The sequence below is a fragment of the Corvus moneduloides genome, chromosome 1 (genome assembly GCF_009650955.1).
Source record: "Corvus moneduloides isolate bCorMon1 chromosome 1, bCorMon1.pri, whole genome shotgun sequence".
Classification (NCBI taxonomy): Eukaryota; Metazoa; Chordata; class Aves; order Passeriformes; family Corvidae; genus Corvus; species Corvus moneduloides.
In genome coordinates this window covers 5,067,160-5,082,760 of record NC_045476.1, presented here as the reverse complement: position 1 = coordinate 5,082,760, position 15,601 = coordinate 5,067,160, and the positions used below count along the sequence as shown (strand labels likewise).

Below are 15,601 nucleotides of genomic sequence, written 5' to 3'. Positions count from 1 at the left end.
TGAAGGCAAAGAATACGACATGGATTCAGAAATGTAACTAAATATTCCATCAGTCACTGACATAATATCTGGCTTTTTGTTTAAAGCACGTATAAGAACAGCAGGCACAGGTATTCACTGATTTTGAGCCATGTTAGATGACAACACACTACTGTTGTTATTCATGACTTCTGCACTGACTACAGATCTGCTGCTCTAATCATTTCCAGCCTGGAAAAAGGACCCTCAACCACTCTAGGATTGGGTGGAAGGACGCAATTTTAGTTTCATTTTATAGCATAAACACTTGCCCAAATCACACAGGTGGAGCCCAAACCTGCCTCTGACGTGGCACACCTGTTCTCTTCCAAAGGACAGCATGAAGTCTGACAGGATGGTTGCAGGGGTCTCAAACAACTCTAGATCATAGAATCATAGGATATGCTGAGTTGGAAGGAACCCATCAGAATCATCAAGGCCAACTCCTGGCCCTTTTCAGGACATCTGAAGAGTCACACCATGTGCCTGAGAGCACTGTCCAAATGCTTCTTAAACTCTGTTGTGTTGTGTTGTGACCACTGTCCTGAGGAGCCTGTTCAGTGCCCAGCCACCCCCTGGGTGAAAAACCTTTTCCTGATATCCAACCTCAACCTCCCCTGGCTCAGCTCCAGCTGTTTCCTCAACTGGTCACTGGTCACCAGAGCGAAGAGATCAGGGTCTGCCCCTCCACTGCCCCTCACAAGGAAGTTGAAGACCACGAGTCTCCTCTCAGTCTCCTCCAGGCTGACAGACCAAGTGACCTCAGCCACTCGCACACGGCTTCCCCTCCAGATCATTCACCGTCTTCATAGCCCTCCTTTGGATGCTCTCTAATAGATTAATGGGGTTTTTATAATGGGATGCCCATGTTTAGCCAGCTCTTGAGGCTTCCCAGCTGCTGTCTGGGACCTGCTGGCCCAGAGACAGGAGCTTGGGCAGCTACCTCATGTGTAGACACCTTAGCTCAAACACGTGACTCTGGAGTTGGATCTCACGCCGTGTCCTACCACACTTTGGCAATCTATAAGGTAGAAGAAGATGGGAAAGCTATCTAGCTTTGCCATTAGCCATCCTCTCCATCCCCACAAAAAAAAAAAACCCTGGCTTTAGCTCTAGGCATGGTCCAGGTGTCACAAGGAGCTGGGCCACTCATGTTGAAATGCCAGCATCAGCCAACTTCTGCACAGAGAAAACCTCAGATGAGAGGACATCGCTCTTCCAGGGATGTCTGCACACTGCTACGATGACAACCCTGGAGCTCTTGGAGCTACCTCACACCACAGAGGCAGGAGGTGGCTGGAAATCTGAAACCCACACAGGGACACCACAGACTCTGCTCTGAGTTTGATTCAGTCCCAAGCAACAGCTCAGGTGTCCTTCCCCAGTGCCAAACTGGAGTAGTACACTTGTGATTCCGATCCCCTAAATTCGATATATAAGGTGGGATCTATATTACCTTCATATTCCCAAGGCATTCCCTGCAATAGCATTCCTGGAAATATTTATTTTCATAAACCATATGTATGCTTTTTGAGTCTTATTTCCCAAAGAAACTAAGTTTACATGGGTTTTTTTTCTGTGTGTTTTCCTGTGTGTACTTGCCTAACTCAACCTGTTCTCTCAAAACTGGCCAATGGTTCATCAGCTCTATGGGTGAGTTGAATTTAATTCCCACATTTGGGTAAACAAGATGAGAAAAAGGATAGAAATCACATCAATCTTCTCACTGGGAAAGGCTTCAGAATGAGATACTTGTCTATGAGACATCAGGAAATCAATATCAGAGCTCAAAACACAAATCTGTAGAAAATCAGGCTAAATAAGCCCAATACTCACAAAACATTTTCTTTTTAACTATCACAAGAGCACCAAAACACTAGTAATATCTAAGGTGATTCATAATTAGAAATCTATCTATAGTGAGGAAAAGACCAGATTAATTCAATGCTCTAAAATACGAAAGCATAGGATTATGTAGGGTTTTATAGTCAAAAAAAGTGAATAAAACCAACAAAAGGATATGAATGTACTAAAATTTTAATTGCTCTTCTTCGTATTGGATGAAAGGGACTGAAGATCCACAGGGCACGTGTAGCAGTAAATCTGTAGATTGTTTTCTGCTTGTTTAGCACTATGAAAACCTTTTAAAAATAAGCAAAGAATTTTTCAGGAAGTTGATATATATATATATATACGGAATATATATTTTGTGCTGTATCCTGTTATATCAGTCATGAACAAGAGCTTGAATTTCAATTTACCCTGGTTAACTGGAAAGATTCTGTATTACTTTGCCATCCTTTCATCAGAAACTGATGAAAGAGTTAATACCCTTTAACATTCAGGCCACAAAATATTCCTGAGCACAAACTTCTTTTTTCAATCTTGTGATTTGTGAAGAGGCGTGCACAGAACTAATCTTGCTTATGATTATTCTCTTAAAATAGAATGAACCCCTCTTTGAGTCAAGATATACAGAGGTGCAGGGAAGAACTGCAGCCTTTATCATTATTTGGTATTGTTGACAGCGATCCTCAAGCTCTTATATTGTGGAAATTAGTTCAATGCTTAACCTCCTCTCAAGCAAAAAACATAATTCCCAATGGATTAGTTCCCATTTCTCTATGTGTTATTGAAAATAATATTCTTCAATATGTCACAACTAGAACATAGTATTCTTCAATATGTCACAACTGGAATATAGAGCCTGAGTCAGGAGGTTTTAAGGATTCATCAGCAATTGTTTTAAAATAATTTTTATGCTTTATCATTTATTGAATGGGTAAGTGGAACACCGAGATGGAGTGAAACACATTGTTCGAAACGATGGAATTTAAGAACATTTACAAAATTACGTACAAAATTAACAAAATTAATATTACTCCTAATTATTATAATTTCTTTCTCAACCCCCCTTTTCTTCCTTTATCCAGTTTATTTTTTCTGCTTCTATTCTGATTCAAATGTCAATCAATTCCATATTATTTCATTCCTAAAATTCAAAGTTAAGCTTTTTTTTTAAGGATAACAGCACACCACTCAGCTGTGCCAACTGCATCCATTGTTTAACCTAGAAAAGGATGAGAGTTTGTATAAAGGGATGTAAGCAAAACTCTTTGATAGATTGCCCACAGAAACTTTTGGCAATACAATAAATTAAATTAAATTAAATTAAATATAAAATTGAAGTATCTTGGTTGGCTCTAACCTTATGATCTTTGTAGTAGGGGTCGAGATCCTCCAGTGGTTCCCCAATGAGCTCTGAAGGAAGGTTTCCATAGAGAGCTGGCAACTTCTGGAAAGCTTTTAGATCAAGCTGAGGACGTGCTTTCTCCTCAGTTTTCTGCTCTATGGTATTTCTTTGACAATTCTTTTTGGTGGCAATTCTCTTTTTGATCTCTGCCAAGGATTCCTGAGTGAACCTACGGAAGTTGTTGGTACCAGGTAGCAAGAATTCAGCCATTTTTCATGCTTCTCTTCCTGTCACTAATTCTGTCCAAACAAAAGAAACAAGTTGAAAGGAAGTCAAGTAACTGTGAAATAGGTAAGTTATGGAAATGAAACAACTGTTTGCCCACACATGGCTAAGAACATCAACTTTCTGAGCCATCAGTTTTTAAAAAGAAAAAGAAGATACGATGAGTACCTTTTTCACTGAGAAATCTGCTCAGTATTTTTTTATTATTACTGATAGGATGTGAGCAAACCTCTATAAACTTAAGAGTGTATTTGGAGCACCTCATTTAAGATACACATTATCCTAAATGCTCTTGAGCTGCTCAGAAAAAACCCTACTCTTCTGGTTCAGCCCAATATTTGGAAATGGGACAGTAAAACCAATCAAACTGCAACATCAAATGTGTGGAAGCTGTCAGCAACAGGAGGATCAAGTATTAAATTAAGTAATGCAGATGGAAATACTGAGATGGAAAGTCCACCCTGGTAGAGCCAGCACAGGAATGAGCGTTGTCCTAGAGGGTTTAATTTGTGACCCACAGAGTCAGTACTGACTGACACGGAGGACAAAAATGCTTGATCTGACAAAGTTTATATTTTATGCCTTCTTGCCAGAACAAAAGTGAGAATAGACTGGAAAAACATTTTGCATTTTTGATGAAGAAATCCAGTCAGGTTTTGGATAGAATCCATCCGCTGAATGCTTCCTGAGTCCAGGCTTTGCAAGGAGCTATCTCTAAAATATTTCCTTTGATTAGGACCTTTGGGAAGACATTCAGTAATGGGTCAGGGAACTCCTGATTTAGTGCAGCCCCTCCTGCACACTGCAATGATCACACCTGGTCAAGGGGTCTCACTGGGGTGGATCACCGCTGAGCAGACACAGAAGAAGATCACATCAGAGGCACGCAGTCAGGCTTTTTCCATTCAGAAGCCACCACTACCACTTCAAGTGTTCTTCAAAGTTGACTCCATAACAGCAGTGAGAGCTTAATCTTGAAGTTTAAGTCCCCCTGCCTGACAACATGTTCTTCCACCTTTCCTTTCCAGACACTACATGGAACACCCCAGGAAAACACAACCCAAATCAAAAGGCTTTCTTTTATTTTGGAAACAATTTTTTTTGTGTGCTGACTGCCTGTATCTTCCCCTGCCATGCAATGCCTTTTCATTTCTCCCCAGATACAACATGATTTCAGTTGACCTCACATTGCTGAGCTGTAGGAAACCATTGCTGTGAGAACAACAGCTGGAGGCCAGTGACAAACTAACTGCAGTGAAATTGCTCCATTTTTGCAGCCTGGCTGCCTCTCCCATTAAAGCAGCACATGAAATTATGAATATGAGAAGTAACCCTAGCTCCCAGCACAAATTAACGTCATTTCTGGAAGAGAAATAGGACATTTGGGCAAGAATACTCATTATTCTACACTTTTCAAGATAAGGTTAACAGTCTGGAAGCCGTGTGCAATATTACATCAAAAACAAAAACTACATCCGCTCGCAAGATTTCAAGTCTTCATTTGGACAAAGTGGTGTTTGTTTTGTTGATGTTCAGAGTAATTTAGATGTTGTGGTATCAGTAATGGGAGCTGTGAATGATGCATGAAAAGATGCAATTTCTGTGCAATGCACAGAGGGAATACAATAATTACTTTATTTGCCTTTGTGCTAGATCATCCAAACATACCCATCCCTCTACTTCCATAAAAGTTTACCTGATCTCAAAAGTTCACCATTAAAATTCTGTGTTTGTTGCAGATTTCATTGCGGTTTTATCTCTTCCCTTCCATGAAACCATCTTGTAACCTTCTAGAAAAGAAACTTTGCTTCTCACACCATTTTCCCTCAAGACTATTAGAGGGCAGAGGAGATTCTAGGAAAACAAGAGGTTGCTGGCTAAAGCCAAGGATGGGGAATTAGAAGGAAGCATGAGGGCACATAGAGCCTGGAGTCCTTTGCCAGAGCTGGACAGCAGGCAGGGATATCTTTCCTGGTGTTTTTATAAATTGCTTCAAACAATTATGGAAAAATCAAATTTTCAAACATTAGGGGAAGGAAATCAAGGCTTGAGCTTGCTGTCTCACATGTCAGCAGCAAAATTTCCATGAGAACAGCTGCAAGCCATGGAGCAAAAGGCTAAACTACACTTTTCATCCATGGGCCATTCTGGGCCACTCTACCTAATGCTGAAATAAATTATTAGAAGTCGAGTAATCCAGGAAAAAATATTCTTAATTCATTCAAGCATCTTTAAAAATATCCCCAAAATAATTTCTGTTACTCAGAGTCCCAGGGAGGATAGCACACAAAAGACAGTTGAGATGTATTTAGCTTTTATGTGACCAGGTATTGATGAAGCAACTGGACCTAAAGAAGAAAAAAATGTTAATGCAAAACCATTTTTCCCCATTATGAAGAAACAAAGTACCATTTTGGCCTTTTCTTGAGACTTCAAATACCTACAAAACAGTGTGATATCTAATATCTCTTGAAAATTAAGATTTTTCTTTTCCTTGGAATTCCTGAAGATCAGACACTGATAATGAAATCACCATGATCAGAGAATAATGATTTAAATTAAAAATCACAAATAAACAAACAAAAAAGCATTGATGGTTTGTTCTATCAGTTCAAACATATTTTCTTTGAATTTTTTCTCAAATACCAAAATGTCTTGCTGGATAGATATCCAAAGTAAGCCTTCTTCCCAATGTGTTTGACTCTTCAGGAATACTCATTGTGAACAGAGCAGGAAACAAGGTTGTTGTCAAAGATATTTTCACTCCTTTTATTGCTATAACAATCACCCCAATTCAATCCCAGTTAATGAATAAAATTGTTCTCAATTATTTGCTTTTACGGCTTCATCATCTGCTGTAAAAAGAGGTGAAAAATGTTGACTATTACTGTGTTCAGCATGACCAAAGTAATTAGTATGATCAGAGTGGCCAGGATTACCTTGTTTCTTTTTGTTTGTTTGTTTCTTTAGCTCGGGAGGTTGTTACTATGCTACACTTGGGCTGCGTTGCATCTTTCTACACCTGAATTTCCAGAGGAGAAGTCAAATTTTTCTAGAATGAAATAAAAACAGATGTAAGTAATAGCAGATCAAAGTTTCTGTAGAACTGTTCTACTCCTTCCCCAAAAATGTTTCTGTTTTGAGACAGATGATTTAATCAAACCAAACTGACATTTTCTTAATGGCTCTTAAGATACATCTTAAAATAGCACTTGTATATTAACATGTGCAACTTTTTAATCAGAGACTAAATTGAGTTGAAAGGGAACTTAGGAAGTTCCTCAAAATGGGTCAGTCATGAAGTCAGGGTTTTATCCAGACAAATCTCCAAGGACAGAGTCAGCACAACCTCTCTGAGCAACCTGTTCCAGTACTTGACTCTCTCAACCCATTTGGCTTCCCCTTGTTTTAATTTATGCCCCTTGCCTCTTGTCTTCCCACTACACAAAACTGTAACAATAAAAAAGAAAGAAAATATTGCATTCATCGAATAATTTAATGGTTTGGGTTGGAAGGGATCCTCAGGATCATCCAGTTCCAATCTCCCTGCTGTGCAGTAGGCAGGGACACCTTCCGCTATCCCAGGTTGCTCCAAGCTCCATCCAGCTCGGCCTTGAACATTCCCAGGCATGGGGCAGCCACAACTTCTCTGTGCATCCTGTGCCAGGGCCTCCCCACCCTCACAGGGAAGGATTTTTTCCTAATATTCAGTTTAAATCTCCCCTCTCTCAGTATAAAGCCATTGTCCAGTCACTCCATGCTCTTGTCCAAAGTCCCTCTCCAGCTGTCCTGGAGCCCCTTTAGGCACTGGAAGGGGCTGTAATGTCTCCCTGAAGCCTTTACTTCTCCAGGCTGAATAACTCCAGCTCTCAGCCTGTTATTAATAGAAAGGTAAAAGGGAACTCCCCAAAACGCCTCTATGTAAGAAGAGCCCTTACTACACCTTCCACAGCCCATTTAGTTACTCCTCTATAGCAGCCTACAAGGAACCTCTCCCAGGTCTGATTAACACCACCCTGTGCAGCTCCACTGAGGTTGCCATGAGAGGCAGACCCTACACCCTCCTGGCAATCAACAAAAGCGTGAATGCAGAGCAGATAATGATGAGTAAACACAGAGATAACATAGACACATGAAGAGTACAAAAAAAAAAAGCAACAGATTTTTCTCATTAGTGTGAGATAAATCCTCTCTTCAAACTGGGGTTTACATTTTACAGTTCTCAGTGCTGGGGAGTTAAGGTAGCAAAAAGCGTGGAGATTCACAAAATAATTCACAAAGATCTGATAAAGCCGGTTAGCATTCATCCAGAAAGCCCCTCTGGGTGGGATTCATCTCACCTCAGTTCAGACATCTTGGAGTTACTCAACTACATCTTCATGAGCTCCCAAGCTGCGTGCTGAGACCCCTTTTCACATTTATTTCAGGATGAAATGCCAGTTGACTACAATTTATGACCTGAGATTTGTCAAGTGAGACCAGATAAATTCAACTCTTTGCATCCATTACACCCACTCTACTCGCTGCCCCTACTAATGGACAACTGCTAAACTTCCAAAGATTGGTGATTCTACAGTCAGTGGCAGGACTGGGCAAACATCATTAGTCACCAGCAGACTGTGAACACATCAAAATTCTGTGATTGCCTAATATTGAATAGTCTCATTAATGACTGCTTCCAGCACAAGCCTTCTTAGCAATTAGTGAAGCGTTAAGTCACATTTTCTTTTGCCTGGTAAGGGGGCACTAATTTTCAGCTACTTTGCCATCATAAATAATTTAAATCTGTGCAGAGATCACTTTCTGTAAGTGCTTGAGCAGTCAATTGACAAGTTGTCAAATGGCCAGTTGCAAGCACTGAGGAAGCACAGAAACTCTGTGGCAGCAAAGGAATGGACCTGAGAGGAAACAGTCGAAAAGCTTTTAATGACCATGGATGAGTCCATTGCTGCTGGAGTTAGGATGAGTTAGATGTAATCACCTGGTTATTAACATCAGCCCACGAACTTTAACTGGTAGCTTTGGTGTCCCCAAGGAAACAGCCAAAGCATGGAAACAACCTTTTGGTGATCAAGAAGCCCAAAAGCTTTCAAAAGTGACCAGAACAAGATTGTAAAAGCCAACAGCAAATGTGACAATGTGGTTTGAGCTGAGTAAACAACATCCAAGCATTCCCTGCCCATCCCTGTTCCTAAGGACAGCGGGTGTAGCCCAAAGACAAGGAAAGATTGGTTGGAAACTCCTTGAGCCAACAGCAGGATGCAGAATCATCTCTCCAGCCTCTGAGGAGCCCAGGGAGTAGAGAAGACCCCAAGGAATCCCCACAGCTCAGGACTAGGCATGGCATGGCTGGAGCTGCCTTACAGGAAAGTCATGTGACTTTAAAAATTGCATGTATTTGTGATTAAAGTGTGATGATACCATTGATCCTCCACACTGTGGTCTTATATGGTGGCAGCTGCACAGAGACCTGAGATAACAATCTCTTTCCTCTGCTGTTACCAAAAAGATGGATCAGATGCTGGTCAGATGACAGGGCAATAAACCTCGGGTGTGGGGTTTTACAAAAAAAAGAGGAGACAGGTCAGGACACAGCCCTCTCCTAACTTGAATGAGAAATGGAATATATCTCAATTTAGAAGTGCCATACCAAGAGATATCAGCTGGTCTGGGGGCAGCTTTAAGAAGCATGGCCAGACAGTGTGAATTGCTCATTTTTCATCACTCTGAATTTGGGAAGAGGAGAAGGAAATGGAGTAGAAAGGGAAATTCATTTGTTTCACCAGCTTGGCAGGCAGGCCAAAGGGACAACAGTGGAAGGAAGCAGCACTGGATGCAGGTTACACTTGGCTGCCAGGAGAGGGACAAGTTGTGATTTTTAACCCTGTATTTTCTATAATTCTGTACTGAACCCTCTGCAGATTCAAGCTCTGAAGCAAACAGGGGGAATCTGAATTGTCTTCACCACTAAGGAATAAGAGCTATGCTCTCACTGCCTCTAATATCCAAGAGCTTAAGGACATCCATGTAGGAATTGCTGCAGCTGTTAACTTGTGGGTTTTTCCATTTGAGATTTAGGGTTTTAAAGGTCAGGCTGACAATACATCATATTTTTTGTCTTTCCAGATGTAAGCAGTGTTTCAAAAGTGGTTAATGTGATTAATGGCTCTATAAAATTTTAACTCATTAACATGACTTGATTACAACAAACAAAAGCTTTAGAAACTCATGGTTTGGATTTTGGACTGTTACCATTAACAGAAAATACTAAATGTACCAAAAGTATCACAGATGTGCCATTTTGTCATTCTGAAGATTCCTTTCATTGTGTACATTTTGAGACAGAAAGGTCTCTCAGCAGCTAAATATATGGAGGACAAAACTTAGGATGAAATGCAAGAGAAATATTTCTCCCAAGACCATAACAAAATTCAGCTGGTCCATTAAATAAAACCTGAAAGAAAACCCCTCACCCGTCAATACAACACAGTGAAAAAAACTTCTAACTATAAGTTTTGGAAAAACTTAACTTGAATGCACAGTCTAAATTTTAACTTGGATTCCCAAAGGTTTAGTAGTTCCATAATTTAACGAAATTTTCAAATTACGTGGTCTTTTGTCTGACACAGTTTTCGAAACAAATAAAAATATATCTAACTGGAAGTTAGTTCTGAACAAACCTTTTGCATTAGGTATGTCATTTAATAGTGCCATTTAATAGTGTCACTCAATAAGGACATACATAATGTCATTAGGTTCCTCACTTTTCTTCATTAAACTCACTGTTTGTCCTTTTCAAATTTTGAAAATTGAAATTTCAAAAAACTTTTCTTCATGAATATGGAAAATAATCTCCAATCAAGTCAAATAATTACAAAGAAAACCAAAACGTCGTACAACAAAAAATTAAACCTCTGAGACATGGAAAAGGAGCAGCACTTGTACCATGCGAGGAACCTCCAGAGCATCCGGTTCTCTTAGGTCTCTGTACTGGTTTTCTCCACAGCTTATCACCCTAATAAAACAGCTTTGTATTGGACTTTCACCAGCTTAAACACCAGCCCAATTCCAGTTAAAACCATTTCTTTAGAGTTTATCTGCTGTCTCTGTGGTGAGCTGAACACACCTAAGCTGCTCCCAGCCCACGAAAACTATTGCAGCTGCAAGAGCAAACCTGAAATGTTTAATCTCTTCTGCTTCATCAAAGCAAACCCACCTGTTTCTGTGAGTTGCAAAAAGTCTGTCATCCTTTCTATTGCCAATTCACCACCCAAGAGTAAAATTTATATTCTCTTCATTTGTTAGTTTACTTCCCTGTCTTTGCCCACAGTATATCATGATAAAAGCATTCACCCAGCACAGTACAGCATATTCCACAAATAAAACAGATTTAATTATGCCTTATTCACAAAAAAAATCTTTTTAAGATCCATTCTTAAATCTCAAAAACTAAATGTTAGTCTGTATCAAAACAATATTACTTAGCATAAACCTATGTAAGAGAGAGTAATCTTATAAAACTTATGGCTATTTAATCTTTTCTGTCTTTGTTTTGAATTAAACATTATAACTAAAAAAGATGAACTTTTTATATAAAATAGATATATCTGCAATTTTCATGCACAGAAAAAAAAACTTCCTTATATGCCTATTCACTCCTCTAAGATTCCATTTTTGACCACAGCTAATTTATTTCAGCAAAATAACAAGTCAAAAACACTGGGGAAGCTCCTGTGTAAAGGAATAAATAAATACTCACTCCTCCCCACTTCCATTTTTTTTCATGCCACTCAGGAAAAAAAAATTTCTGCTCAGGTTTTTTAATGATTTTTAGGCAAATAAAAGGTCACTGAATCCTATAGAAGAATCTACCACAAACCACCTTTTTTTCTAAGAAGAGCAAGTGCAGTAAACCACAGGACTTACATTATTTTCCATCCCTCTAAGTGAAGGTTCAAGGAGTCACTTCTTTCTGTGCAAGAGAAGCATTAGCTCAATCCAGTTGTCTCCCAAGAAAGAGATGGAAAAACGTCCTCACTGCATTGATCATCTCTGTGTCCCCTTCCAGCAATCCCTCACCACTCTGGAGATGCTGTTCCTCCAGGAACTGTGCTATTTGTACATGGGGGTGTTGAGGGAGGTGTCTGTGTGAGCCATGGAAGGAGCTGATGTGATTACACAGGGTCTCCTGGGAAAGGCAGAAACCTCAGCTGGGGAGGCTCCAAGATGAGCATTTCTCCGTGAGCTTGTTTCATCCCTGGATTTCTGAGCGTCTTTCGCAGACAATCAGGAGTGAAGCTGAACAAAGTGGATGGGAAACACAGAGGAAAATGTGTCAACCTCACAGTGTGAGATTTCTGCACTATAACAGATTGTTTATAAAAGGTGTTGGCCTTTATATTTTCTGTGATTATCTCAGTTTCAATTATCTGCTTTAATACAGCCCAAAAACACGAGGGTGAATGTGTAAAGTGAACTAGAGAACTACAACTGAAGCTGAGTGGAAGACTGGAAAACTGGTGGCTGTTACCTCTTTCTATGTGTGTGTGTGTGTAAATGTATGTGTCTGTGTGCAGGTATACACACATATATACAAATAAAATGTCAGTGTATGTGTAGGATTTATATGTATGCGTTGTTCAGGGTATGTACGTGGTTGTTCCAGGGTTGCTCAGCCTGGAGAAGAGAAGACTCCAGGGAGATTTAGAGCCTCTCTAAAGGGGCTCCAAGAGAGCTGGAGGGGGACCTGGGACAAGGGCCTGGAGTGGTGGGACAAGGGCCTGGAGTGGTGGGACAAGGGCCTGGAGTGATGGGACAAGGGGAAATGGCTTCAAACTGAAAGGGGGAAGGTTAAGGTGAGATACTAGGATGAAATTCTTTACTGTGAGGATGATAAAGAACTGGAACAGATTATCCAGAGAAGCTGTGGCTCCACCATGCCTGGAAGTGTCCAAGGCCAGATTGGATGGGGCTCTGAGGAACCTGGTCTAGTGGGAGGTGTCCCTGCCCATGGCAGGGAGTTGGAACTGGGTGATCTCTAAGGTCCCTTCCAAACCAAACCATTCTATGATTCTGAGATTCATATTAATTTTATACAGATGATGATATAGGCAAGAAGTAGATCAGAAGCCTGGGAGAATTCACTCACTCCTGAGACCCTCAATTCCTCCCTGGTTGAAGCCACTGTGGCTGGGATGGGAGAGATCTTTGTCTTGCAGCTCTGTCTGTACTCCTAGAAAAATAGGACCAGGCTCATTCCCTGGCCCTGAAGCTAAATAGCATAGTAAACTTCTGCCCATAAAAATAAGTTTTCTTACCCTTCAAAAACAGGGAGGGAAAGCCCACCTCCCTAAGGAGGAACTCCTGCAATTTTAGAGGATCCTTCCTCTCCTACAGGGAAACCAGGGTTTCTCTTCTTATTTCTCCATGTGGTTTGCTTAGGGACAGAGAGTGTAATCTTATTATTAGTCTGGTCCAAAGGAGCAGTATTCCTAAATTACCTTGGCTGATAAACTTTGTAAGACAGAAGGAAGATGTCGTCTCTACATTAAGCATTGGCTGCACAGGAAAAGGATTAATTATCAGACACGAAAGAGAGAAGTTAAGAATGATACAATCATTACAGATAATACTTCACTTTCAGGAGGTCTAATACTGCACTAGTTAAAATGAGATAAATCAAAGGAAGAAAAGCCAACTGACCCCTGGGTTGAATATGAAATGGTGCCTCTCCAGCAAGAGAACACATTAAAAATGGGAGCACTGTTTTGACAGAAAAGATCTGGGTGCTGGATCCTTATAGGGACTAAATATTGTCAGGATTGATAAAATAATTTGTTACCCCATCTGCATTTAGCCCTTGGCAGCTTTGAGGTACACGTTGAGGTAGAAGAGAAACTTTTAAGGGAAGTAGCCCTGCAATATTCTGAGAAAAATTCTGTTTTATTTTCTGTTGCATTAGTGTTTGTTGCCAACCTCCTTCTATTTTTAAAGCATGCTTCTTTCAGAGCATGCAGGGCTGTGAGGAACGAGGGAGAGAAGTCATGGTGGAACACCAGATCTCTTCCTTTGATGTGTTGGTGAAAAATTACTGTCTTTTGTCCAGAGCTTTGCTTCATTAGGCTCTAAATGTCATGAGTGTTGCTGTAAAAAGTTAAACTCTGTCTTGGATGCTTTGGACAGGGCACTGCACAGAAAGTTTGATTTCACTGGAAGATGCATGTGTGTGATGGTGAGGAAGACTATCCACAAATGAAATTAGGAAATTTCATGGCAGGTTAAAGAGATAAAAGGTTTATTAATCCCTCTGACTTCAGAATTGTCACCACTCCCCCACTTCAACGTAATATCAGGTACAGAACAAATTCAATTCATATTATCTCTTGTTCCCTCCAAGCTATCTGTCTGTCATAGATCCAATACAGCTTTTAAACCATCTGACATTAATTTTATGAAGCTTGAGCTGTTTGAAGCTTAGGTATCAATGAAGGTGGGTAAAATTCACCTCCTCTGTACAAGTATCTGCACCTTCCGTTCATAAGAAAAGAACAGACAAATAATAAGGGTAGATTTTAAAATATGTTTATGCCCCCCAAAGAAATATATAGATGCCAAACTGGATTTTCAGTGAGAATGGCATTGCAATCAATGTGAATTAAGCTCCTAAACACTCTTAAGAATGCCACTATAAAGGGTCTGTAGCAGCAGTTACATAGACAGCTTTCCTATCCATCTCCAGTGCTAATTTCAAATTACATTTAACCCAAAGTTAGAGGTTTCACCCAAAGTTACTCACACATCATCCAAAGTTAGAGATGAAAAGCAGACTTGAAGCAGCAGCTGGTGTTGGCCTCCTCCCTATTAGTTATTCTCCTCTACTTAAGGGGGAAATATAACCTGCAGTTTCTAGAGGCAAGAAGGAATTATTGTCATCTATGTGTGAAGAAAGCAGGAAGGCATCTCCTGTTTATCTCTGGCTTCCCCAGGTCCTTGTGCTAACCTTGAGATGGCCCAGACTGAATGAGAGATAAGATTAGCTCTCAATAATTACAAACATCCCAGGGTGTTTTCAAGGGGAACTTTCTTTTACAGGTTCCTTTCCAGGTATATCCCTGTGCGCACTGGGGCATCCAAGCCTGCTGACTGCTCATGGTGAAGAGGTCACTGAATCCTTTCTGGCAGTCAGCCTGGTTTATCCCAGGAACTGCTTGAAAAAGCAGGTGTTTCATGTTCTCTGCAGGGTTAAGTAGCTTTGGGTCACAGCTCCCTGCAAAAGCCAGCAAGTGCATGAAAAACGTGGAATTGCTGAATTGCAGTAGCTGAAAAAATGCATATTTAGGTGCAGGTGAGAGAAGCAGCTCTCTGGGCTCCCCTGGCTGCGCTGATGAAATCTCCTCGGGATATATAGACAGGAATTTAGATGTGTCCCACCTCCTTTAAATATGTGGGGAGAAAATAGACAATCCCTGCTGGACAGGGAAGGATGAGGAACCTTTGGCATTGACTTTTCCTTCCCTGTCAAAAATTAAATCCTCATTTTTTCCCACTGGACTCAGAGCAAAGCTGTTTGAGTCCCTTCTACCCCATCAGGAGGAAAGCAAAGAACCTCCACCCTCAGCAAATTCAAGTCAATGAGAGCAACTGGAGGGAGATAAACCTCAAGTTCAAAGAAACTTTAAAAAGTAGAAGAGTAAATGCTGCCATCACAAAATCTAAACCTTGCTAAATGAAGAAGAAAATCCAAAAAGCATTTTCCCTTTGTAAAGAATAAATATGGAAATAGTCTATAAAAAAATTAAGGTGTTTAGAGGGAAAATGTGGAGAGGTATTTAAAGAGCTCAGCGATATCTGCATTCAAAAATGATACAGAAATGGCTTAATGGAAGAAGGCAAATATTTGATATTAATGGATATTTGAACTTAAGAAAAATTAATACTTAAAGACAAGTGAAACTATCATGTAATGTATGTTTGCTATTAGAAAAGAATATTCATTAAATATAAAGCAGTTTAATCTAAAATAAAGCTGGTCAGCTTTAAGTGAGAGTCAAATTGCCCTTCAGTTTTACCCTCCACAGCTTAGAAATGACTTTGAGGTAGGAAATG

At 40.2% G+C, this 15,601-nt stretch overlaps 1 protein-coding gene across 1 annotated transcript in view; it reads right to left on the bottom strand.

The window, feature by feature from the left end:
• The window catches only part of LOC116444130 (sodium channel protein type 5 subunit alpha-like), a 32,093-nt gene extending 28,612 nt beyond the window's left edge, over positions 1-3,481 (bottom strand). The window contains exons 1-2 of the mRNA XM_032109241.1: positions 3,227-3,481; positions 2,045-2,159 (exon numbers count right to left, since the gene is read on the bottom strand). Of these exons, the coding sequence (XP_031965132.1) occupies positions 2,045-2,159; positions 3,227-3,481 (370 nt within the window). The remainder of the gene's footprint in view (positions 1-2,044; positions 2,160-3,226) is intronic.
• Positions 3,482-15,601: the final 12,120 nt, after the last annotated feature.